The 24394-nt window shown below is 42.2% G+C and overlaps 1 protein-coding gene across 6 annotated transcripts in view; it reads right to left on the bottom strand.

Annotated features, from left to right (window-relative positions):
* The window catches only part of dpy19l3 (dpy-19 like C-mannosyltransferase 3), a 108620-nt gene that overhangs the window by 28268 nt on the left and 55958 nt on the right, over window positions 1-24394 (bottom strand). For 4 of the 6 annotated variants that reach the window (XM_041192436.1, XM_041192433.1, XM_041192432.1 and 1 more), the window contains 4 exons: window positions 23133-23291; window positions 18270-18395; window positions 15458-15569; window positions 12402-12458 (listed from right to left, as the gene is read on the bottom strand). In XM_041192436.1, coding sequence (XP_041048370.1) covers window positions 12402-12458; window positions 15458-15569; window positions 18270-18395; window positions 23133-23291 — 454 coding nt within the window. The remainder of the gene's footprint in view (window positions 1-12401; window positions 12459-15457; window positions 15570-18269; window positions 18396-23132; window positions 23292-24394) is intronic. The other 2 variants (XM_041192434.1, XM_041192437.1) reach the window with 1 other exon arrangement.

The raw sequence follows: 24394 nt of genomic DNA, 5'->3' as shown, positions 1-24394 counted from the left end.
GATGTCTCAACAGATTTGGTGGCGCCCTCCAGTACACTCCCCAGAGGGTTTCATGGATCATCGTGGCTTGCTGCTTCCTGCACAACTTGGTGTGCAAAGGGGAGAGGATTTTCCAGATGATGAGATGGAGGAGCTGCACATATTCTCAAAGGATGAGGACAAGGAAGCTGAGGCTGCAGGTGAAGAGGCCATAACACGGGCCAGACGAGGCAGGTGTGCACATGAGGTACTAATAGCCACCAGATTCTAGGAGGATGATGATGAGATGCAGTGATTATGCTCTCGGGTTACTGGCCCCCATGCTGGGCCTGCATTGCTGTCCTTCTCATTTTAACCATTCACTTCAATCTGAGAATGAGTTAGGGTCACCATGTCCTCAACCTCTGAAGGATGATGAACTCTTGGGAGCATGTTGCTGAAATGTGGTACTAACTTCAGGAGGGCCTTCCAGCATCACATGTTAGATGGTGCAGCCTCTTCAAGCATCTCTTGAGCATCCCAGTTGCTATGGCCATCTACAAGAGGCAGGAGCTGGAATGCAATCCTCAGTGCGCTCGTGGCTGAAGGCCTTCAGTCTGACAAGACGTCTCAAGGAGAGCAATCTCCAGCTACAGGACAACACCTTGTGTGTGACTTCGATGGTGGAAATGCGAGGTGAGATTTGGGCTAAGCCAGCCGAAGATGTTCTCTAAGTGCTCATGCCTGTTAATCATACTGAGTCCTCAGTGTTACTTCAACCCTCATAACATTGTCTCCAGCATCCATCTTCAGACACCTGCCTGCCATACAAAAACATATGCCTCCTGTTCAACACAATCAATTTTGTCTGATGGCCAGCCATGGCCCTAGCTAGTCTGAAAATGTAGACAGGCCATGCAGCTCTCAAGGTTCAGCATCATTGATAATAAACAGCACACATCTGTTGCATTCCATCCTCGCTCCTATCCCATTTCTGTCCTCAGCATTGTCATCTCATCTAGCTAACATATGCGCATCGAGATCAGGCTCAATAGTTCAAGTGATCCCAATACATCATTATATGAAATTAGAATCACAGAGCTTGCCGATGGTTTAGGTGAGGGGACACATATCAGGACTTATGGCCCAGTGTGCGTCCCTACATGTGCACGATAGCCTTTTGGGTGCACTGCAGACAACTCCAAAGCTGTTAATGCTGTAGCTTTGAACACCAGGACAAAAATGTGTCAGTGAGGGTCAAAGCTCAGGAACACTGAGGCGGGAAGGTGCACACTAACATTGGGAGCTATGTAGATTTTCACTTGGAGAGTCGACAATGATGAAGGCAGACATGAGCACACAGGAGCTCAGAATGTAGGCTAATAGATTGAACACCCTCATCACTGACTGAGAGTTAATGGCGATCAAGGAAAGATTACCTGTCTCCATTTGTATTTACATCTCTCCTTCGACACTACACCTTTACCTTTCCACAATGCAGACGAGTCGGAGGACTACGTGAGTCTCCATCTTTCACAACTAGGAACAAACATCACTTGAACTTGCAAAGCATGTCTTAGAGATGCCTTTCACAAACACACGTCACATTGACAGTGACACTTTACTGATGTCGGGAATAAGCTGAGAACTGACACTCACAGTTATGGGCTGGCTGCACACAACATCGACCTGAGCTACATGATGTGACATCTGCGATAAGTGGGGGGGAAGGGGACATGGTGTGAGACCTGATTGACCACCACCAGCTCACCATACAGAGGAGGCTACACAAGATGAGATGTGGAATGGGTGCAATTCTATTTACTTCTGGTGAACACCTGTGCAACTGTTGTGCTCCTAATATTTCTTGATAATCCTAAGCCTCCTGCTACATCTTGGCGCATCCCCGACATCCACAGCAGAGGTGGATGCAGCCTGCTGATTGCTAAGCCCCGTTTTCTGTGATGACTTTGGCGGGCGACCTCTGAAGGCCCCAGACCTGGAGGGTCTCCTGCTGTGGTTCAGGTGCACTCTTCTCGGTCTATGGAGCTACAACTGATAGGGTCACAGGCAGAGGGGTATGGGGTCAGCTGGGCACTTCCAGAGTCATCTGGGTGGATGGCCCTGGGGTGTCCAGCTGCTCGTCCTCGTCCCTATGGGTGCCTGAGGGCTCCTGGCTGACTCCTTGAGGAGAAGGGGCACCTGGAGTGAGATCGAGGTTCCTTCGCCCCCTCTCATATAGCCGCTGCTAGATGCCACTAATGCCGTCTGTGATGGAGTGCAACTCCTGCAGCAGCACAGGTGCTGTGTCCTGAACCAAGGTCTCCATGGCGGCCACCATCCTACCAGTATTGACCTTGGTGCTATTACGAACAAGAGGGGGAGGTGAATTGAATTATCATTACTGCTCTCCTCTTCCGTCCGTGACAGTGGTAGTTTTAATTTCTAATTTAATTTGTTTCCTTTGTTGAACTGGGCCATAAACCCCAGTTTATAAGGTCCGATGTTAAAAATAACCCCACAGCAAATTCTTTAAGGTGAAACAAAACTAGGATTTATTAATACAATCAAAACCCGAGGAAAGGATCGCGACACACATTCACACTCATAAGCATACAAGGAAGAAAAACAGAGAAAGGTATTGGCATTAATTCGCATGAGTAGAGTCCAGTAAGTCAATGTCCAATGAAGGTTCTTTCAGATGGCTTTGTCCTAGGAACTTGGTTGTAAGTTGAGGCAATTTAAGATTTGAAGATGCAGCAAAGTATTCTTGTATTCAGGGCATTAGTTCACTTTGTAAATGAAATTAGGATTCTTTCTGGAGATCAGAACTTAGAGGGAGATGGAGGTCAGAGGCAGGCTGCTACCCTGGAGTCCTGTTTTTCTCTTCTGAGGTTTAACAACAACTGAACACAGCATCCAAAAGCTGTATAATTAAAACAATTTAAACAGCTCAAGTTTTGGTCATGTGACAGGGTAGTTTCAGGTCGAGCCATTCAGCTAGCAATGGACTTTAATGGCCCTCGTTAAAACCGATTTTATTTTGAGCAGATGACTGTGGAACCATTACCATAACATTGGAGATGAAGACTCACAATATCCCTGTCTTTGTCCAGAGCTGGTGCAGACGTCTTGTTTACTAGCCCTATGTGTTGGCTTGGCTGGAATATAATGCAAGGGGTGTCATATTCCAGGAGGTTGATGAGTTAGCCTTTGCCAACTTTTAAAAACAGAATTTAAACAAGAGAATATGGGAGAAAAACAAATTTTAAAGATTTTTTTTCTTCATGCCTTCTCGGCATGACAGTGTGCTGGCATGCTGGCTCAATGAATTCAGATTGTGTGATGGAGGAGTCCGTCTGCGTCCAATCTGTGAAATGAATTTGACAACCCCACCTGATATTCCCATGATTGTCGTTGTAACTCCAACATTTGAGTTAGGGCCGAGTCCACAGGCTCATCATCTGACTAAGACTCAGCAGAATCCTTGCCTCAGGTAGTCCCCTGAGCATCGGTGACCTTGGATTGGCCTGACTATGCCTGTTGTGGACCAGAATCAGTATTGTGCACACCAGATTGTGATGATGAGCCTGCTCTAAAGCTAGGCCCCACTAGAGAGGTGTGTGTCTCTGCGCTGGTGGAGGATATTCCAACAGCATCATCTGGATCCTCATCTGAGGTGTTTTCGGAGCTGGAGATGAGGGGCTGGCTCCTGGTGTTGCCGGGGCATTTGGCTGTGGTGTCTATTAAAGAGTGTAGAGATAATTAGTGCTTGGCAGCAGGTTCCAAAACATAACAATGCATTCACAGTGTCACTGTTTGAAGGAGCAGCTGGTGAAGGGTCCTTATTTGGGTCTGTGCTGCTGACCTCATCGTTGCTGCAGGCATGATTCCGATTCTCTCCAGTCAGCTCAACTCATAGGGAGTGAGGGCCTTGAGCTCAGGCATCCCACCACTGGTCTGGAACCTCTCCCTCTTATTGTGGGCAAACTTGTCCTGTATAAAGACAGATGGCAATAGTGTGAACAGGACACATGCCAAGGCAGGTGATAAGGATGCCTGGCTATGTGGGTGCTGAGTGGAGCTATGCACGGGATGAGTACGCTAGCTACATAGGATACGAGCCCAGATGGAGAAGTCAAAGTGTGTGCGAGAGAGTGAGCGGTGATGTTTCCTGAGCTGGCAGTGTGTGAGATCCATGTGGAGACTCATCCCGTGAACGTCTGATGGGCTTGTGAAAATATGAGTTGACAATGACGTGATGGTCGACTTACCCTGGCAGAACGGATGAGATCATTCTTCCTCTTCCTGCACTGGATGGCTGACCTCTTTTGGGCTGAATTGGTACTCACTGCCCTGGCCACCTCCTCCCAAGCCACAGTTGATAGGAATTTGGACCTCTTTCTGCTGCCACGGTGGGTAGAACATCTGCCAACAATCCTTGAAGGCATCATGAAGGTAAACTTGGGGGCTGCTGTCTTCTTCCCTTTGGGGACCATCTCTCTGTTGCAGCAGTCCTGGGCTGCAGACATTGAGACGGCTGTGCGTGCATGTGATTTAAAATAGTACCTGCTGCAATTATCCGCTTAGGTCATGGCAGGGTGGGTGAATCACAGGCTGCCCACCCGTGATACGACATATTTCCTGTTAATTCCTGTTTAGAGCCGAGAAGCGTACAATTGGATGCAAAAGCATGCCATTGTAGCCGGCAGGGAAAATGCTGCGTTCCCCACCCGCCACCACACTTTGGGTGGGATCCCACACAATGTGTACTCAGACAGTAAAAAGAATGGGAAAGGTACAAGATCTGAAATGAAACACTACAAATGCAGTAGGCCTACAAGCCCCAAATAGAAAAAAATAATCAACATCCGTTTGCAGAACCCCATGTCGCAGCTGTATTCTGTTGGAGGGCCTGCACTTGAAGCCTTAACCTATTTCTCCTCCCAACAAAGTCTTTCAGCACCCACTATAGGAAAGAAAAATGGTTGCAGCTAAGTTTTAAAATGACTAACATTAAAGTTCAAACAAATGCTGCAGAGTTCCCGGGGGAAAGATGAGATGCTGCTTCTGAAACTGTCGGGCTTCGTTGGAACAGTGTAGGAGGCAAAGGTGGAGAAACCAGACTGGAAATACGAGAAGTTAAAGTGGTATGTGACAAGGTGATCAATGGCACTGGCCCAATTTATCTATGCTGGAGTGTATATTCCACACAAGTGCCTTACCATCTAATTACCTGTTTTCACTCTGCCAATTCTCCCACAGATTGGTAAAGTGATCACTTAATTTGCATTTGTAGATAAAACCATGCCATGAGTAGTAAAAATAGTATACTATTTAGAGAAAGTACATATAAGTTGCTGTTTCCCATTGAAGAAATGCTTGGGAATTAGTATGGGAAGAAGTGAATGGAGAGATGTATCTCATGAGGCTTTATGGGAAATGCTAGAAGGGTAGACAGAAGTTAGAGTGGTTGTGGTGAAATGTAGAGGAGAGGGAATTATGCAGTAACTGATGGAAATGGCAGATGAGGTGATGGTAGCCAAGGTTTGTGCATTAGAATGTATAAAGGGGAACTAAGGATGGGCAATAAATGCTGGCCCAGCCAGCGAAGCCCCATCCCATGAACGAATAAGAAAAAATAAATGGTAAAAAGGGACAAGAAGGGAACAAGGTCGGAAATGAAATACGAAACAGAGTAGTCTGCCATCCCCAAAAACAGGCGAATGAAGAGTAACCAACATCACAACTGGTGCATAGCGTCAATGAGGGTTGCACTCATTATTAACTGAATGTTCAGTGCTCAGCAAAGGACTTAGTTTCATACCCTTACGCCCTCATCTCAATGAATTTCTGGCTCGGCACGATGCTGAACTCTTCTTCCGCCACCTTCGTCTCCGTGCTCACTTCTTTGGGCAGGAGTCCTCTTCCCGTTCATCGGATCCTTTTATCCACCTCCAATATTCTCCCTCCACCTGGACCCCTCCCTCTGGATTCTTACCTTCTCTTGATCTTTTCATTGAGAACTGTCGGCATGACATTAGTCATCTCAATTTCTCTGCTCCTCTCATCCACTCTAACCTGTCTCTCTCTGAACTTGCTGCACTCCGTTCTCTCAGGTCCAACCTTGACAATGTCATCAAACCTGCTGACAAGGGTGGTGCTGTTGTTGTTTGGCGCACTGACCGCTACCTCACAGAGGCTGAGCGTCAACTCGCAGACACTTCCTCCTACCTCTCCCTGGACCATGACCCCACCACTGAACATCAAGCCATTGTTTCCAGGACTATTACTGACCTCATCTTCTCTGGAGATCTTCCTCCCACAGCTTCCAACCTGATAGTCTACCAACCTCGGAGGGCCCGCTTCTACCTCCTACCCAAAATCCACAAACAGAACTGTTCGGCAGACTGATCGTGTCAGCCTGTTCCTGCCCCACGGAACTCATTTCTTGCTATCTTGACTCCATTCTCTCTCCCCTTGTCCAGTCGCTTCCCACCTACATCCGTGATTCCTCTGACACCCTACATCATATCAACAATTTCCAGTTCCCTGGCCCCAACCGCCTCCTCTTCACCATGGATGTCCAATCCCTCTACACCTCCATCCCCCACTGGGATGGTCTGATGGCTCTCCGCTTCTTACTCGAACAGAGGCCTGAACAATCCCCATCTACCACCACACTCCTCCGTCAGGCTGAACTTGTTCTCACACTGAACAATTTCTCCTTAAACTCCTCTCATTTCCTCCAAATAAAAGGTGTGGCTATGGGTACCCGCATAGGCCCCAGCTATGCCTGTCTCTTTGTGGGGTATGTGGAACATTCCTTGTTCCAGTCCTACTCCGGCCCCCTCCCACAACTCTTTCTCCAGTACATCCATGATTACTTCGGTGCTGCTTCATGCTCTCGCCTGGTTCTGGAAACATGTATTAGTTTTAGTTCCAATTTCCACCCCTCCATCATTTTCACATCTCTGACACTTCCCTTCCCTTCCTTGATCTCTCTGTCTCAATTTCTGGTGATCGACTGTCCACCAATATCCATTACAAGCCTACCGACTCTCACAGCTACCTCGACTACAGCTCCTCACACCCCGCTTCCTGTAAGGACTCCATCCCATTCTCTCAGTTCCTTCGCCTCCGTCGCATCTGTTCTGATGATGCCACTTTCAAAAACAGTTCCTCTGACATGTCCTCCTTCTTCCTTAACCGAGGTTTTCCACCCACGGTGGTTGACAGGGCCCTCAACCGTGTCCGGCTCATCTCCCGTGCATCCGCCCTCACACCTTCTTCTCCCTCCCAGAAAGATGATAGAGTCCCCCTTGTCCTCACTTATCACCCCGCATTCAAAGGATCATTCTCCACCATTTCTGCCATCTCCAGCATGATGCCACCACCAAACACATCTTCCCTTCACCCCTCCGGTGGCATTCCGTAGGGATCGTTCCCTCTGTGACACCCTGGTCCACTCCTCCACCACCCCCTACACCTCAACTCCCTCCCACGGCACCTTCCCATGCAACCGCAGAAGATGCAACACCTGCCCCTTTACTTCCTCTCTCCTCACCGTCCAAGGGCCCAAACACTCATTTCAAGTGAAGCAGCATTTCACTTGCACTTCCCTCAACTTAATCTACTGCATTCTTTGCCCCCAATGCGGTTTCCTCTACATTGGAGAGACCAAACGCAGACTGGGTGACCGCTTTGCAGAACACCTTCGGTCTGTCTGCAAGCATTACTCAGACCTCCCTGTCGCTTGCCATTTCAACACTCCACCCTGCTCTCGTGCCCACATGTCCGTCCTTGGCTTGCTGCATTGTTCCAGTGAAGCTCAATGCAAACTGGAGGAACAGCACCTCATCTTCCAACAAGGCACTTTACAGCCTTCAGGACTGAAAACTGAGTTCAACAACTTTAGATCATGAACTCTCTCCTCCATCCCCACCCCCTTTCCGATTTTTCCCCCTCCTTTTTGTTTTTTCCAATAATTTATATAGATTTTTCTTTTCTCACCTATTTCCATTATTTTTAAATGTATTTCCATCCATTGTTTTGTCTCTACCTTTTAGCCTTTTTTTGATTTCTTCACCCCACGCCACCCCCACTAGGGCTATCTGTACCTTGCTCTACCCTTAATTAGCACATTCCTTTAGATAATATCACCACCTTCAACACCTCTTTGTCCTTTTGTCTGTGACATCTTTTGGTTATCTCCACCTATCACTGGCCCTTTATCCAGCTCTTCTTGTCCCACCCCCCCCCCTTAAACCAACTTATATTTCATCCCTTTTCTATTTTTCCTTAGTTCTGTTGAAGAGTCATGCGGACTTGAAACGTTAACTGTGTTCCTCTCCACAGATGCTGCCAGACCTGCTGAATTTTTCCAGGTATTTTTGGTTTGGATTTCCAGCATCCGCAGTTTTTTGCTTTAATCCTTGTACTCATTATTGTTAGTCAAAGAGAAAAACATGAGTGATGAAGCCACCATTATTGAGGGAAGATTTCTGCTGAAGTAAAAGGGATGTTAGAAGTTCTGATTCTAACAGAGCAGATATGAGTGATGGAGATATTTGCTGTGAAACAGATGGTGTTTACAGGAAGAGAGATGTGAGAAGGCATAATCCAGATAGCTGTGGAAGTCTGAGGGTTTATAATACATGACAATTGAGAGCCATTATCAACCATTTAGACAATTACATAGAATCTTTAGCAAACAGGCCATTTGGTCCAATAAATCTATGCTGAAGTATTTATTCCACAGAAGTACCTTACCATTTTAAATACCGCTTCCCACTCTGCCCCTTTATTTCTTTATTCCATTTTCTCTCATATATGCATCAAACCTCTCCTTAAAATGCTTTCTATTGCAACCTTCCATGTGGCAGCAAGTTCCAAATTCTCACCACTCTCTGTTGTTTCAAACCATGTTTTATATTAAAAATGACTTTGCTAACCGAGTGGGCGGAAGCCACAGGATAAGTTAAAAAAACTGACAACAGTATTCTTATGTGACCTAAAAAGCAGTTCTTAAATGGCCAAACATTTATATAGCTTTGTAATTTGCAAGGTGAAGTTATCAGAAAGGAGTCATGCTGTTTGGAAGTAGCCCATCAGGACAATCAGTTTAAACGAGTATGAATGAACCATCCCCTGAACCACTCACAGGGATCCAGACATAATTTGTTTATTCAGGTGGGTGCAGATTGATCCGTTAAATTCAATCACTTTGGACAATGGACCCCGGCTGAGAAGAGGGCTCCACCGACAATTCAATCTAATCACTTTAAGCAATGGATGTGAGGATTCCAGGCTTGCTGTGACTATATTTAGTAACTGGCTAGTTTGTGAAGTGAGGTCATGTGATAGCAAGCTAGCCCTTTGTGTTGAAAAATAAATTGCTTTTCCAAGGTTAGAGTCAGAAAGACCGTTAGTGGGTAACAGAGAGAAGAGAACTCGTGGTTCATCTTTCCCTCTCCAGCCATTCTGCTCTGACCAGCCAAACACGGCAGGCAGCATCTTCAACATAAAAACAGACCATACTGGAAAAATTTGTGGAGATAGAAACAGAATTAATGTTTCGAGTCAGCACAACGCTTTTTAAGAGCTTCAGAAGAGGAGTCGTGCTGACTCGAAATGGTACCCGTTTCTCTCTCCACAGATGCTGTCAGACTTGCTGAGTTTTTCCAGCATTTTCTGTTTTTATTTCAGATTTCCAGCATCCACAGTATTTTGCTTTTATCTACAACATAAACCAAACAGCTGCTGACTTCAGAGGAAAAGACAGATGTCCCTCAAGATGTTAAATAATCTCTGTGCACAATCCAGAAAATCACCAAACATGGCCTGAAACCATCCAATGCATCAACCTACAGGATCCATTTATGACTGACTTTCTTTAGGGCACTTAAACAATTTAACCTACCCTCTGTCCTTGTAACCTATTTCTGTGTGTGTGCGTGTGTGTCTTTCAGTGAGTGTTGGCGCATTTTTATTATCTATTGGTTTTAAGGACAATAAACATTATTTCCTTTTCTTTTAAAACTTACAAGGAAACCTGTGCATGTGCGTGTGTGCCTTTTACAGTCACAGCACTGAAATAAATAAATACTCATGAAATTGATAAGCAAATTCTTTTAGAAAACACCGTTGTGGTCAGCCGAGAGACGGAAAGAGAAGGGAGCCATTTTATCACTTCTCACCTGGCTGTAACACTGAGTAAAGGCATTCTCCTAAATACTTCATTTGATCCGTTAGTGATGATCTTATACTTATGCCCCTTGTTCTGAACTCACCCACTAGTAGAAACAGCTTCTCTATATCTAACTTGTTGAATCCTTTCATAATTTTGAAGACGTCATCTCCTTAGTCTTCTGTTTCACAGACAAAACAGTCAGTCTTTCCTGATACCTGCAACCTCACTTCAGGTAATAATCATGTAATTTTTTCCTGCACTTTCTCTATATCTATCTTGATTCTCAATTTGTTACCGAGATGCCTATAGATTTACTTTACTATTTCTTTTTATATTCTTCCACATTTTCATTTCCTATTTCCTCTTTGTCTACCAAATTGTATTGTTGAACTTTTCCTAAGCTCATTCTTAAAATACTCCTCTTTGATCAAGCTTTTAAACACCTGTCCCAAACCTTTCTTTGGCTAGGAATAAATTCTTGTCTGATTATGCTTCTGCGAAGTGCACTGAGATATTTTTCTATGTTAAAAGGCCTACATAAACACAAGTTGCTATTGCTGTTGATTGTGCTTTGTCACTTCAACATAGTTACAGGCCTACATCACAATGGTGCATTAGGATGCTAACTTTGTTATCATAAAAAAAATTGAAGCTCACAAACCCATCCTTATACACCAGAATTTCATGGTTACAAAGAATTTACAACACAGAAGTAGACCATTCCCTCAACCAGTCAATGTCAGTGTTTATACTCCACACAAGCTTCCTCCCATCTCACCCAAGCAACATATCTGTGTATTCCTTTCTCCTTCATGCACTAATCTGGCTTCCCGTTAAATGCAGCTATGTTATTTGCCACAACTCCAGCAAGCTCTATATTTTAACCACTTTTAGGTAAAGGAGTTTATCCTGAATTCCTTATTGAATTTATTAGTAACTATCTTATCTTCGTAGCCGTTAGCTTTGGGCTGCCCCATCTGGGTAACAGGAACCATCTTTGTTACTTCCACCTGATTGATCCCCTTCAATATTTTAAAGACCTCTATCAGATCACTTTTCATTCTTCACTTTTTAGAGAAAAGAGCCCTAATCTATTCAGATTTTCATGATGATTGCTCTGGCATCATACTTTAAAATATTTTCAACACTTTCTCTAAAGTTCTACATACTTTTTGTAATATGGGGATCAGAACCATACATGGCATTCTAAGCATGGTTTAACCAAGGATCTATACAGCTTAACATAACTCTCTGCTTTTGAATTCTATTCCTCTAGAAATGAACCTCAGTGCTTTTCACGCTTTACAATTTTCTTAACCAGGATTGCTACTTTTAATGATTTTTGTACGGTACTCCAAAAACCCTTTGTGCTTCTACCCCATTTAGGTTCTTATTTTCAAAGGGGAAGTTGGTTTCCTTATTCTTCCTGCCAAAATGCACCACATCAGACATCTATACTGAAATTAATTTGACATTTACACACCAATTCCACAAGTTTGTTAACAACTTTGTGCATTTTTTGTGTTCTCTTCCTTAGTAGTAACTATACTTCCTAATTTAGGGCATCAAAATAAAAGGTTAGCATAAATGTACAGAAGGAAGGAGCAAAATGATAAATGTCACAGCTGTACAGCCATGACAATATTGTGACTCTTTAAAAAACTCAACCCCTGGCAGATCGGCTGCAAGAGTTTTTGCAGCCAAGGAGAAATCCCTACTTTTCAGGATCTTCACGTCCAGCCAAAACATCAACTCAACCAAAAATCATTGGGCCCGCAACAAAATAAAGATGGAGTTAAATTCCATTTTAATTACTGTTTTACCTTAAACTGTATCTAATTTTTGTGTGTGTGATATTGCGGGTGACTCGTATGAGTGAGGTAATAAACCTTCTTAACCTGCAGGGCAAGTGTGTGTGAAAAACTGAGTAACTTTCTTCAAATTTAATACACAACAGCTTGATGCTGAGTTATGCAAGTTGATTCAATCATGCCAAGGGTAAGAAGATACACACATCTTTATACAAATACCTCTGACCACAGGGAATAAAAGATAACACCCTAAAATTGTCCATGACATAAGATTTTAGTTTACTAAGAATGGGACATCATCTGCAGGCTCTAACTGATTCTGATCATTCATCTTTAGTAATTTTTATAGCCTTAAATTAAAACATCTGAAACTTGACATGGATGAGCTAAATGTTCGTGCTTTCTCAGGTACAGTAAATATATTGTGGAATAAATCCTACCTCATGGTAAAGGTAGATGAAGATTAATATAGGAACTGCAAACCTCATCACACGGACCTGCAAAAACAAGACACCTAAAGGTTAAATAATACAGGTAGATTGGAAATAGATTAACAATATACTCATTTTCAAAAAGGACAAAGAAAGCAATAATAGGCTACTGACCCATTAGTTTTACTTCAATATAGTGTAAAACAATAGTATTGATTACATCCAATAAAGTTTAGGGTTATCTTTAAAACAACTTAGTAAACAGCAGTCAATATGGATTCATAGAGAAAAAACTCCTGTTTGATCACCCACTCTGGCTTTGAGAGGAAAATGTTATGCCAACTGTACTAGGGTAAGCTTACAACTTGGTGTATATAGATTTTAAAAGGCATCCAAAAAATTACATAAGAAAGACATAGAAACCATAGAAAATAGGAGCAGGAGTAGGCCATTTGCCCCTTCGAGCCTGCTCCGCCATTCATTATGATCATCCAACTCAATAGCCTGCTCCTGCTTTCTCCCCATATCCTTTGATCCCTTTCACCCCAAGAGCTATATCTAACTCCTTCTTGAAAACATACAATATTTTGGCCTCAACTACTTTCTGTGGTAGCGAATTCCACAGGCTCACCACTCTCTGGGTGAAGAAATTTCTCCTAATCTCAGTCCTAAATGGTCTACCCCGCATCCTCAGACTGTGACCCTTGGTTCTGGACTCCCCCATCATCAGGAACATCCTTCCTGCATCTACTCTGTCTAGTCCTGTTAGAATTTTATAGGTTTCTATGGGATCCCCCCCTCATTCTTCTGAACTCCGGTGAATATAATCTTAACCGACTCAATCTCTCCTCATATGTCAGTCCCGATATCCCAGGAATCAGTGTGGTAAACCTTCGCTGCACTCCCTCTATAGCAAGAACATCCTTCCTCAGATAAGGAGACCAAAACTGCACACAATATTCCAGGTGTGGTCTCACCAAGGCCTTGTATAATTGCAGCAAGACATCCCTGTTCCTGTACTCTAATCCTCTCGCTATGAAGGCCAACATACCATTTGCCTTCTTTACCGCCTGCTGCATCTGCATGCTTACCTTCAACGACTGGTGTACGAGGACATCCAAGTCTCGATGCACATTCTCCTCTCTCAATTTATAGCCATTCAGATTATAATCTGCCTTCCTGTTTTTGCTACCAAAGTGGATAACCTCACATTTATCCACATTATACTGCATCTGCCATGCATTTGCCCACTCACTCAGCTTGTCCAAATCACCCTGAAGCATCTCTGCATCCTCCTCACAGCTCACCCTCCCACCCAGCTTTGTGTCATCTGCAAATTTGGAGATATTACATTTAGCACCCTCTTCTAAATCGTTACTATATATTGTGAATAGCTGGGGTCCCAGCACCGATCCCTGCGGTACCCCACTAGTCATTGCCTGCCATTCGGAAAAAGACCTGTTTATTTCTACTCTTTGTTTCCTGTCTGCCAACCAGTTTTCTATCCATCTCAATACACTACCCCCAATCCCACATGTTTTAATTTTACATGCTATAAATTAAGCTCACAGCTCTGGGATATTGAGGTTAAATCTTGGAAATTGATCCTTTTTAAACAAGTACTTTCTAAATAGTTATATCAAGGTAGGATTCCTCAAGGATCAACATTGTGATCACTACAGTTTCTAATTTTCACCATTGCCTTGAATTCAGAAATTCAATGCAAAAAGTCAGATTTACAGATGATACTAAAATAAAAGTGGCAATTGATTCTGATAGAGCAGTTTATAAAAGTCAGAATCAATTGGAGAAAATAAGCAGGTACATTAATGGCAGTTGAATTCCACTGTGCTACTCAATAGCCCATTCAATAGAGTTGCTATTTATATAGTCTTGAAATTGTGCATTCTTTGAAACTTCTGGTACTCTATTTTTAATCTATTCCAGTTAGTATATGGTTAATATTTGTATTTGGAAAAGTATAATAAGATTATTGAGCTGGGAAAAGGTCTGAAAGGAATCACTGTTTGAAATACAGCATTAATTCTTATGTGCAAAAATACAACTCTCTATAAAAACAAGATTATCTGTCAGAGCACTGACACCTAGTGGCAAGTTGTAATTACTATTTAAACTCAAATAATTAGAATGATCAAAATATATGTACTTTCCAGTTTTAAGCTGACAATCCAAACAACTTAACACTAACAGAGATTTCCTTAACTTATAAACTCTATTGTTGACTACATAATACAATCTTAAAATACATAACTAGTCACACCTCAATGATGAAGTTACTCCTTGCACTATATCACTTTTTAGTTGCTGTGAATTTTACTAGCTGAGAAACACTTTTATTTCTTTGTTAGAAATAGTGTGCTGTGGCCACATATTGAGCCAATCACTGTCACCATGCCAGCTCTTTGCTGCCACTGATTTTGGGTAAATTACATAATTGCAGAATCACAGTTCCTGGATAAAGTCTGCTCTGAATTACATTCTCAATGAAATAATAAAATTGATGTCGTGCAAGAAATGAAAGTCAGTTGTAAATGAGATCGCTTACAACACCTAAGCTTTGGCAACAAAGGAGGTCCAAATAAATGAATGCAAAATGGTCTGGTCAATTGTATTAATTGCATGTCTTTGTAGCAATTAAAAATACGAACAATGCAATGGCTGTGGATTAATGCAGTACTTGAATGTTCAATACTTAGAAATGCTAATGGTAACATAAAAAATATTTTAACTTGTGTTTAATGAAATAATTATGCAACATGTGTCATTCTATGTGTTGATGAAACCACAACTGATGATATCTCATTTATGCAGCAAACAAATTTGATGGTGTGGGACAAATTGTGCAAAAAGTGACTTCACCTCAATAAGAAAGTCTATACATAACTCTTAATAGCCAGTACATACTATTTATCTTTATTAAGGAGAACAATGGGCTTAAAAAATCAAAACACTATAGGGAATTTTGTTAAACAAATTACATTAAACATCAACTTGAACTTCTAATTCAAAAGTAATGGTGCGCTGTGTCTGTTAATGGCACTGACCCACTGAGGAGAATACAGCCGTATTGCTTTGAGACTTAAACTCCACAAATGATTGCTGCAAATTGCTGCTGATGCAAAGACACACATATGAGATGTCCACAGATATTTCATCCTGTAACAAAAAACAACTGAGCTAAGAGAACTTTGATTAATCCCCATAATACAAATCTAAAAAGTATTTTTTAACTATTACCTTTTCATCACAGCAATGAGTCATTTTGAAACAGATCCCCCCTATTGATAAGATTTAGAAGTTGCAGAAATAGTTTCTGATTATATAAACTGTAATACTTAATGCATTCCTGACTCCTCAGAGCTTGCCCACCATCTACAAGGCAGGTTAGGAGTGTGATGGAATACTCTCCGCTTCCCTGGATGAGTGAAACTCCAACAACAGGACAAAGCAGCCTGCTTGATTGGCACCTCAGCTTAAACATTCACCCTGTCTATCCTCACTGGCACTTTTAGCGACTTGCCAAGGCTCCTTCAGCAGCATCTTCTAAACCCACAACATATACTACCTAGAAGGACAAGAGCAGCAGGCACATGGGAACACCACCACCTGGAAGTTCCTCTCCAAGTCATGCACCATTCTAACTTGGAAATATATTTCAGTTTCTTCATCATCAATGGGTCAAAATCCTGGAACTTTCTATTCGATAGCACTGTGGGAATACCTACACAACATGCACTGTGGCAGTTTAAGAAGGCAACTCACCACCACCTTCTTAAGGGCAATTAGCGGTTGGCAATGAATGCCCCTTGCTGAAGTTGCTGTAGCATTTGCACATAAATAAAGGTGCTCAACATTAAGCTCAGCATTATATGTGCATCAGCCATGGCTCAGTTGGTAGCTATGTAAATGCAAATCTTTCTTTGTATTTTGACAGGAAAATGTGGGCCAATTATCTAAACAGTAAAATGGTAGCGTCAAACACCTCAGCAGTCCAAAAATATCTATTAAAATAAAAAAAATATGGAGAAGGAAAATATATACAGGTTGAGTATCCTTTATTTGAAAACCTCAGGGCCAACTGCTTTTCGGATTTCGGATAATGTCAGTTTTTGGACACCGCATATAGGTCTAGACCTACTTACATTACAATGGCCGAAGCCTAGACTAGCTATAATCTAAAATAAATAAAATGGCTAGGAAAGTCAGATGTAGCAGTGAATAATAAATACAGGGCACCTGTAATAAGTTCCCACCCTTGGCGCCATCTGCGATTCTGCTTGTAGAAGAGGGTTCACAAGGTAAATAGTGCAGACAAAAATCGCAAGGTAAACAGAGCAGACAAACAACTAGACTTCCTGCGCTAAAGTTTGGTGCAGTTGGCGAGGTTTATGTCGGCTTGGGGCGTGTTGGCTTGGGTCACATACTTCCCGTACTAAAGGTCGACAAGGTTAAAAAAAAAGTGTGGTTTTTGGATGCGTTCAGTTTTCAGATTTATGGATAAATGATATTCGGCCAATATTCTCAGTGAAACTTTTTACTTAATTTGGAGTCATATTACAGAACGAGTTAGAATCAAAGTCCATTTTTAATGGGCATTATTTGTATTATTTCCCTTAAAAAGTGGAGTCTTTCCAATACTGTTAAAATTGAAACTTTGGACCAATTAATATTCTCAAAATCACAAGTCTATTACTATGTAGGCATACCCATTAAAGTTATAAAATTTACTGTTAGGGTGCTAATTTAGTAAAAAGGGATACCAATCTGAAATTTTCTAACATTTTAGTATGTACAACATGCATTAGTTCATAATGTAGGACTACTTAGTTAATTGAAACTTCATTGTAACTACTATTACAACTGCTTACATTTATTTAGCACCTTTAACATAATAAAATGTCAAAGCACTTCACAATTGACACTGAGCCAAAGAAGGTGTTAAGCGACTAAAAGCTTGGTATGTCAGGTAGGTTTTCAGGAGTGTCTTGATGGAGAAGAGAGATGAAGAGGCAGAGAATTTATTGCTTAGATGACTGAAGGCATGGCTGCCAATGTTGGGGCGAAAGTCGGGGGGCAGGGAAATGCACAAGAGCCCAGAATTGGTGGAACATAGAATTCTTGGAGGGTTCTACGGCTGCAGAACGCTATCAAGATAGGGAAGTGCAAGGGTATGGAGAACTTGAACATGAGGATAGAATTTTAAAAGAGTCATTGGTAGAGCCAGAGCTTGTAGTTCAGTGAGCATGGAGTTGATACGTGTATGGGACCTGATGCAGCTTGGGATGCTGGCAGCAGAAATTTAGCTGATTTCAAGGTTATGGAGGATGAAAGGTGGGAGGCTAGTCAAGGATTGGAATAGTCAAATCTAGAAGTAACAACAGCGTGAATGAGGGTTTCAGCACCAGACAAGCCAATGCGAGGGCAGAGAAGGCAGGGAGGAGTCAGTAAGAGAGAGTCCAAAGCTAAAATCTGAGGTCCCATGGAGGGATGAAGTTGACTTGCAGACAGTAGAGCCAATTTGGAGCACTGACCAACTAATGTCTAGGGTCGGTAACAGGTGCAGGACAGGTGAATCTAGTGATCATATACTAAGTTTACTCATATATATATATTTACATATCATTATTTGCATATACATATATATCAGTCTACTTATGAACATATTAATGAGTTAATTTACCACCGAGATTACAGAATTTGGGATGTTAAAATGAATTTGGAAAATACATTTCTTGTGCAACTAATTTATTAATATATCTAGCTGTACTTACGTTTTCTAGTTATAACTCTATTAACCTTCAGAAACAATAAATAATGCCTATAAGGCATTTGGGTCAATGCCATAGGTTGTAATACCTCATTGTGCTTAAAGCCAGCAGACCAAATAACACATTGTGTATTAGATTGTAAGCCAAATCTGGTCTCAGCATAATCATGTTCTCTTCTTTAATAGATGTGCTCTGGAATAGAGATGAACCACTGCTGCAGCGGGGAAGAAAATTACAGTTATTAATAGGAAGCAAGCTGTTTTTCGATAAATAAGCATTCTGCTAACAATGATACAAGCTCAAAATATTGAATTACTTCTATTTCATTAACATCTGACCTTAATGCCTTTAGAAAAGATACCAAAAAAGTTTGTGTTGTTTGCAAGTTTCAGAAAGCATATGTTCATAACACACAAGGAGAGTAGGACACAATGTACGAGATATATACTGTACAAATAAAATGCACCACAGAAGCAAATCATACAGAAAAGTGTAGGAACATAGGAAAGTATTGGATTGGAAGATTATGCAGTTCATCTTCCAGGCACCAGTCCTGCTAAAAATCACTCTCAAATATCTCTCCAGTTCTCCCAGAGCCAATTTAAATCTGATTGCATTAGCCAAGACCAGTGACAGTCTTTATCCTGGACACAGAACTTAGGCATCTGGCAGGTTTACAATATATTGGGGCTGTCACTAGCTGTGAGGTCTGGGGCAAGATTTTGCCAAAGCGGTGGAGGTCCCATCATTGGGGTGGTTTTTGGGTGGCCAGCATGTTCAGGTGGGAGGTAGAACTTAATCCACGATATTGCAAAAAGGAAGCAACTAAGTGACACCAGGCAGGAGAGGTGTACAATTAAAGATGGCAGACAGTCCTTCAAGTTGCAGGCCTACAGGGCCAGCAGAGCCACCAACAGAAATGACTGCTGCTCAGGCAGACAGCGCCTCCATTATGGGCAGAATTTTGCCCTTGATGGGTGGGCGGGCCCAACTGATTTGGCAGCAGGTGGGCAGCCGATCACCGCCGCCATTTTAAGTGGGCGCTATGCACTTCCTGTGCGGGCGGGGAGGGGATTCCCCAACTGCCAGAGTGCGCTCTTTTGCGCATGCACACGAAAGAGTACACATCTCCCTGAGGCAAAATGCTGCTTCAGGGAGATCGCTGAAATTCCGTGAAACCCTAAAAATAGAAGAATTTAAAAATCATTAACATGTCCCCCTCATGTGAAAATGTCACACAAGATGGGACATGTTAGTGAAGAACACACTTTATTACAAGTATTTAAACCCGATAACAAACCTCATCCCTCCACCAGATGAGGTTTGTAAAAAAAATCACTTAGCTGGCTGCCTGTTGGGCTCATGTGCTGACCCGATGTTTGCACGGGCCCCTCAAAATCCTGGTTGATTGGAGAGTTAACGGCCTTAACAAGGCCTTTAATTAATGGCGGGCGCGTCGACCGAAATATCATGATGCCACGCGCTGACGTCGGGATGCTCATCGACGTCAGCGTGCGACATTTTAAGCGCTGGCGTGTGGACTCTGCCACCCGCATGCCAGCCAGAAGATTCTGCCCTATGAGGGTGAAGGATGGAAGGGTGAGCATTAAATAAATTATGCGAGCTAAGCAGGCAGGGATCGGAAAACAGAGGGAAAATGCCTCACCAACAGCACCGGGGCTTCATTTGCTGCCAGTGGCCCCCAGCTCCTCCGTGGAACCCCCGTCTTGGATAGCACCCCCGAAAAGCTGCCAGGAGGCTGTCAGTAACAAACAATTCTCACCTTATTTTAAAATTTTAAAAATCCTCTGGCCTGAACGATTTGTCCTTAGCAAAGGCCTCAGCTTCATCCCCTTATGCCCCTCAATGAATTGAAGTTGGCACAAAGTTGAGCTCTTCTTCTGTTGCCTTTGCCTCTGCACCTACTTTTTGGCCATGAATCTTCTGCCTGCTCAGCAGAACTTTTTACCCGGCTCCAGTATTCACCCGCCGCTTGGATCTCTCCCTCTGGCCTCTTACCCTTTCTAGATCTTTTCAATGAAAACTGCAGGCATGACATCAGCGTCTAATTTTCTCTGCCCCCCTCATCACTTTAACCTATCTGAATTTACAGCACTTCATTCTCTCAGGTCCGACCCTAACATTGTTATAAAGCTAGTTGACAAGGATGGTGCTGCTGTTGTCTTGTGTACTGATCTCGGCCTTGCAGAAGCTGAATGCCAACTCTCTCATGCTTCCTCCTACCTTCTCCTGGATTATGACCCCAAAGCTGAACATCAAACCATCGTATCCAAGACTGTCATTAATCACATCTCCCCTGGAAATCTTTCCCCAACTGCCTCCAACTTCATGGTTCCCCGCCCCTAAACAGCCTGTATGCAGCTCTTCCTCAAAATCCATAAACAGGACTGTCCTGATAGATCCATCATTTCTGCTGTACCGTCCCACTGAACTGTTTTCCTCCTGTCGCAACTCTACTTTTTTCTCCCCTTGTCCAGTTTTTTTCCACCTACATCTGTGACCCTTCTGGTACTCTCTGTCATTGTTACAGTTTCCAGCTTCCTGGTCCTCACCATCTCCTTTTCACCATGGATGTCCAATCTCTCTACACCACCATTCTCTACCAGGATATTTGGTGAGCTTGTTACTCCTTGCTTGAGCGCAGCCCAAACCAGTCTCCATTCACTGCCACACTCCTCCATCTGGCTGCACTGTTCTCATTGAACAACTTCTCCTGCAACTCCACTCACTTCATACAAATGAAAGGTTGCTCCGGGTACCCACATGGGTCCTAGTTATGCCATGGAATATTCATTATTCCAGTGCTACTCAGGCCCCCTCTTTCGCCTCTTTTTCCAGTACATAGATGACAGTATCAGTGCCATTTCACATACTTCTGCTGTCATCCCTTCCCCTTGCTCCCAGAAGCAAAATAGCGATTCACTTGTTCTCACCTTCCACCTCACCAGCCTCTGTATTCAACGGTTCATTCTCCACCATTTATGCAACCTCCAGCTTGATGTTAGAACCAAACATATCTTCACCTCCCCTCCCCTTTCAGCATTCTGAAGGGACCGTTTCCTCTGTGGTAGCCTGGTCCACTCCTCAGTCGTCCCAACAAACCCATTCCCTTCCCTCAACAACTTTCCGTGCAGCGCAGGAGTTTCAACATCTGCCATTTTATCTCCTCCCTTCTCACTGTCCAAGGCCCCAAACACTCCTTCCAAGTGAAACAATGATTTACATGTACTTCTTTCAAATTAGTGTAATGTATGCTCACAACCTGATCCCCTCTACACTGAGAAAATCAAACGCAAACTGACTGCTTTTCGGAAAACCTCAGTCAGTCTGTAAGCATGACTCTGAGCTTCCAGTCGCCATTTTAATTCTCCCACTTTGACCTTTCTGTCCATGATTAGTACAGTGTTCCAATGAGCTCAACACAAGCTTGAGGAACAGCATCTCATCTTTAAACTCAGCACTCTACAGCCTTCCAGACTCAATGAGTTCCCTCTCCTCCAATCTTGCTTTGTGTTTCTTTCCTGGTTTGCATTTTACTTTCATTTCTCTCTTACTTTCTTTGCTTTGAGTTCGGATGGCAGCTATCCTGTCATTCATATCTCTTCTAGAAACCTTTTTTGTTCCTTTGGTCCTTTTGGCCATGAAACCTTTTGTCATTTAATCTCTCATGTCCTTTATTTTATCACAAACCTTCCCTTTTATTCTTTGTCCCACCCTCTCCCCTTTCATTTGCTCAAAACCTTTTACGTTTCTAAGTTCTCCCTGTTCTGATGAAAGGTCACAGACCTGAACATTAACTCTGATTCTCTATCCACAGATGCTACCAGGTGTGCTAAGTATAACTAGCAGTTTCTGTTTTTATTACTGCATATCTGAGTGTGGCTTGTAGATTTTTGATCAGCAGGTACAAGTGATCTTTGATTTCTTCGGAGTTACTGTTGAGAATTTTGTTGAGAATGATGACGCACATGAGACGTGTGTTGCTGACACATTTAGATTTGGATAGTTCTACATTTTAGGTTTAGTTAGCTTGATTTCTTTTAAAGTTTTTATTATTTGTGGAAAATATCAATTAGTTTATTTAGCACCTTCTTCAATCTGTGCCTACTTATCATTTTCACTAAATTTCTATTGTTGAAGTCTTCATGTTCTCTCTATTCCCACCCCTCTCCATTACTTGCCCACTTCATGAAAGTACTCTTGAAATTCATGAGGCCACCATGGGTCTTTAACTCAGCAATTAAAAAAAACTTCAATGATTGATGACTTTAATGGTCAAAACATTTGGGATAGAATTTTTGGGTTGGCGAGTGGGGACGGGGCCTGCTCGCCGACGTATAAAATGATGCACAGTGACGTTGGGCGGGCGTCCTGATGTCACTGCGTCATTTAGATTTTCAGTTCGGCGGGCTGCCAAACTGTCAAAGGCCTATTAAGGCCTGTTAAAAACGAATTGAAATGATTAAATGAGCTGCCTGTCCAACCTTAAGGTTGGCGCGCAGGCTTAGAACCCAGGCAACCTTCATATTTTTCATGGAACTTCATCCACGGGCAGGATCAAGTTTCATGAAGTGTTTAAAAATTCAATAAAAATTTTTTAAAATATTAATTGACATGTCACATGAAGGCACATGTTTTAAAAGTTTTTAATTTCTTTCTTTAAATGCTTAAACCATAAACTAATCTCCCTGAGGCACCTCTGGAGGGAAAATTCTGCCCTTGGAGATAGTTTGTTTTGTAAATGACCACTCTATAATTTGGTCTATGATGTTACAACTGCTCAAAAAAATAGAAAAACTAATCAAATCTATCAACTTTGTCATTTTTAAACAATGCAGAGCACAATTGCTAATTGAATTGAAAAATACTGATCCCTAAAATACAATGTGTCAGCAAAAAATTACCAATACTATTTGATAACTACACTTACCTGAGATTCCGAACAGCAACAGTTATAGCAATGATCACTGTAGTAACCAGAATTAAAAGATATGAAGGTAAAATCAGCGTGTGCAGAAGTCTTTGGAAAGTATCATAAGGCAGTAGGCCAAAAGCTTCTTCACACAGGTATAACTTAGCATCAAAATCCCTAAAGATGAAGAGAAAGACAAAGAAAATGTTTCTACTAAATATATTTGCAAACAGGATGTGTTGACTAACTCAATTCGGCACTATTGTATACATGCTGGACTAGTTATTTTAACATTACATAATTGCTAGTTATTCTAGCTAGATTCTTAGATTCAATATCTATCATTCTGAATTAGGACTTCAACATCAAATTCCCTGCCTTCACAGCACATTAGGATTTTGTGGATTTCTCTCTACAGCCAATGCTGGTTTTTACTTTCACTTCAACAGCATCATAACTTTTTATTTAGTAAATACAAAACTTCACAACTAGTTTAAAAGGAGTGCAAAAAGCAAACTGTTTTTACAGAAAAGTTTAATCATAACACTGGTGTGATTGTGTGAAAGGAATACCAACTTCTGAAAAGCCAATAATGATGAATTAATTTAATATATGCAGAGTGCAGTTAAATTTCTGGTATCACACCCAGGCTTCCCTTTCATCACTATAAACAAATAAGAGGAAAAGGGAATATGTTCCTTTTCAACAAAAATGCTAACAATTCATCTTTATTATTTTGATATTCGAAAATCCATGTGGTGGTTACTTGCACATATTTCTCCTGACCCCCATTTAAATATAAAGATAGTTTTTCATTTATTCGCAAAGTCAGAGTGATCATGGGTTTTGAAACATTTATTTCTTCCTAAGGATAGGTATGTAGAATGACTTCCTACAGAATTAACAGATTTAATTGGTTGTAAAGTACTTTGGAATGGGCTGGCAAATTGGTAACAAGGGAATATAAATTTAAGATCACCACAAGAACACAAAGAAAGGAAGTTAAATGAACTGTTTCACATACAGGATTATTACAACAAAGAACATGGCTAGACCTTAAATGAAGCTGACCAGCTTTTGCGGTGGAGATGCCACAATGGGTACATCCTGCATTGGCTCTTCAAGCTCCAGAAAGGTCAAGATTGGAAGTGAGTCGCAAGAACTCTGTTCCCCTACTCTCTGGTGCTTCTCAGAGTCATACTGTAGGTTATGTGGGAGTGCAGGGAAGTTTGCTTTCCATGGTGGGAGGAAAAGGCCAACCTCTCAGAACAAGCAGGCAT

Source organism: Carcharodon carcharias, chromosome 7 (genome assembly GCF_017639515.1).
Source record: "Carcharodon carcharias isolate sCarCar2 chromosome 7, sCarCar2.pri, whole genome shotgun sequence".
NCBI lineage: Eukaryota > Metazoa > Chordata > Chondrichthyes > Lamniformes > Lamnidae > Carcharodon > Carcharodon carcharias.
Note: the sequence above shows the minus strand (reverse complement) of the source record. Positions and strands in the feature narration are given on the sequence as shown.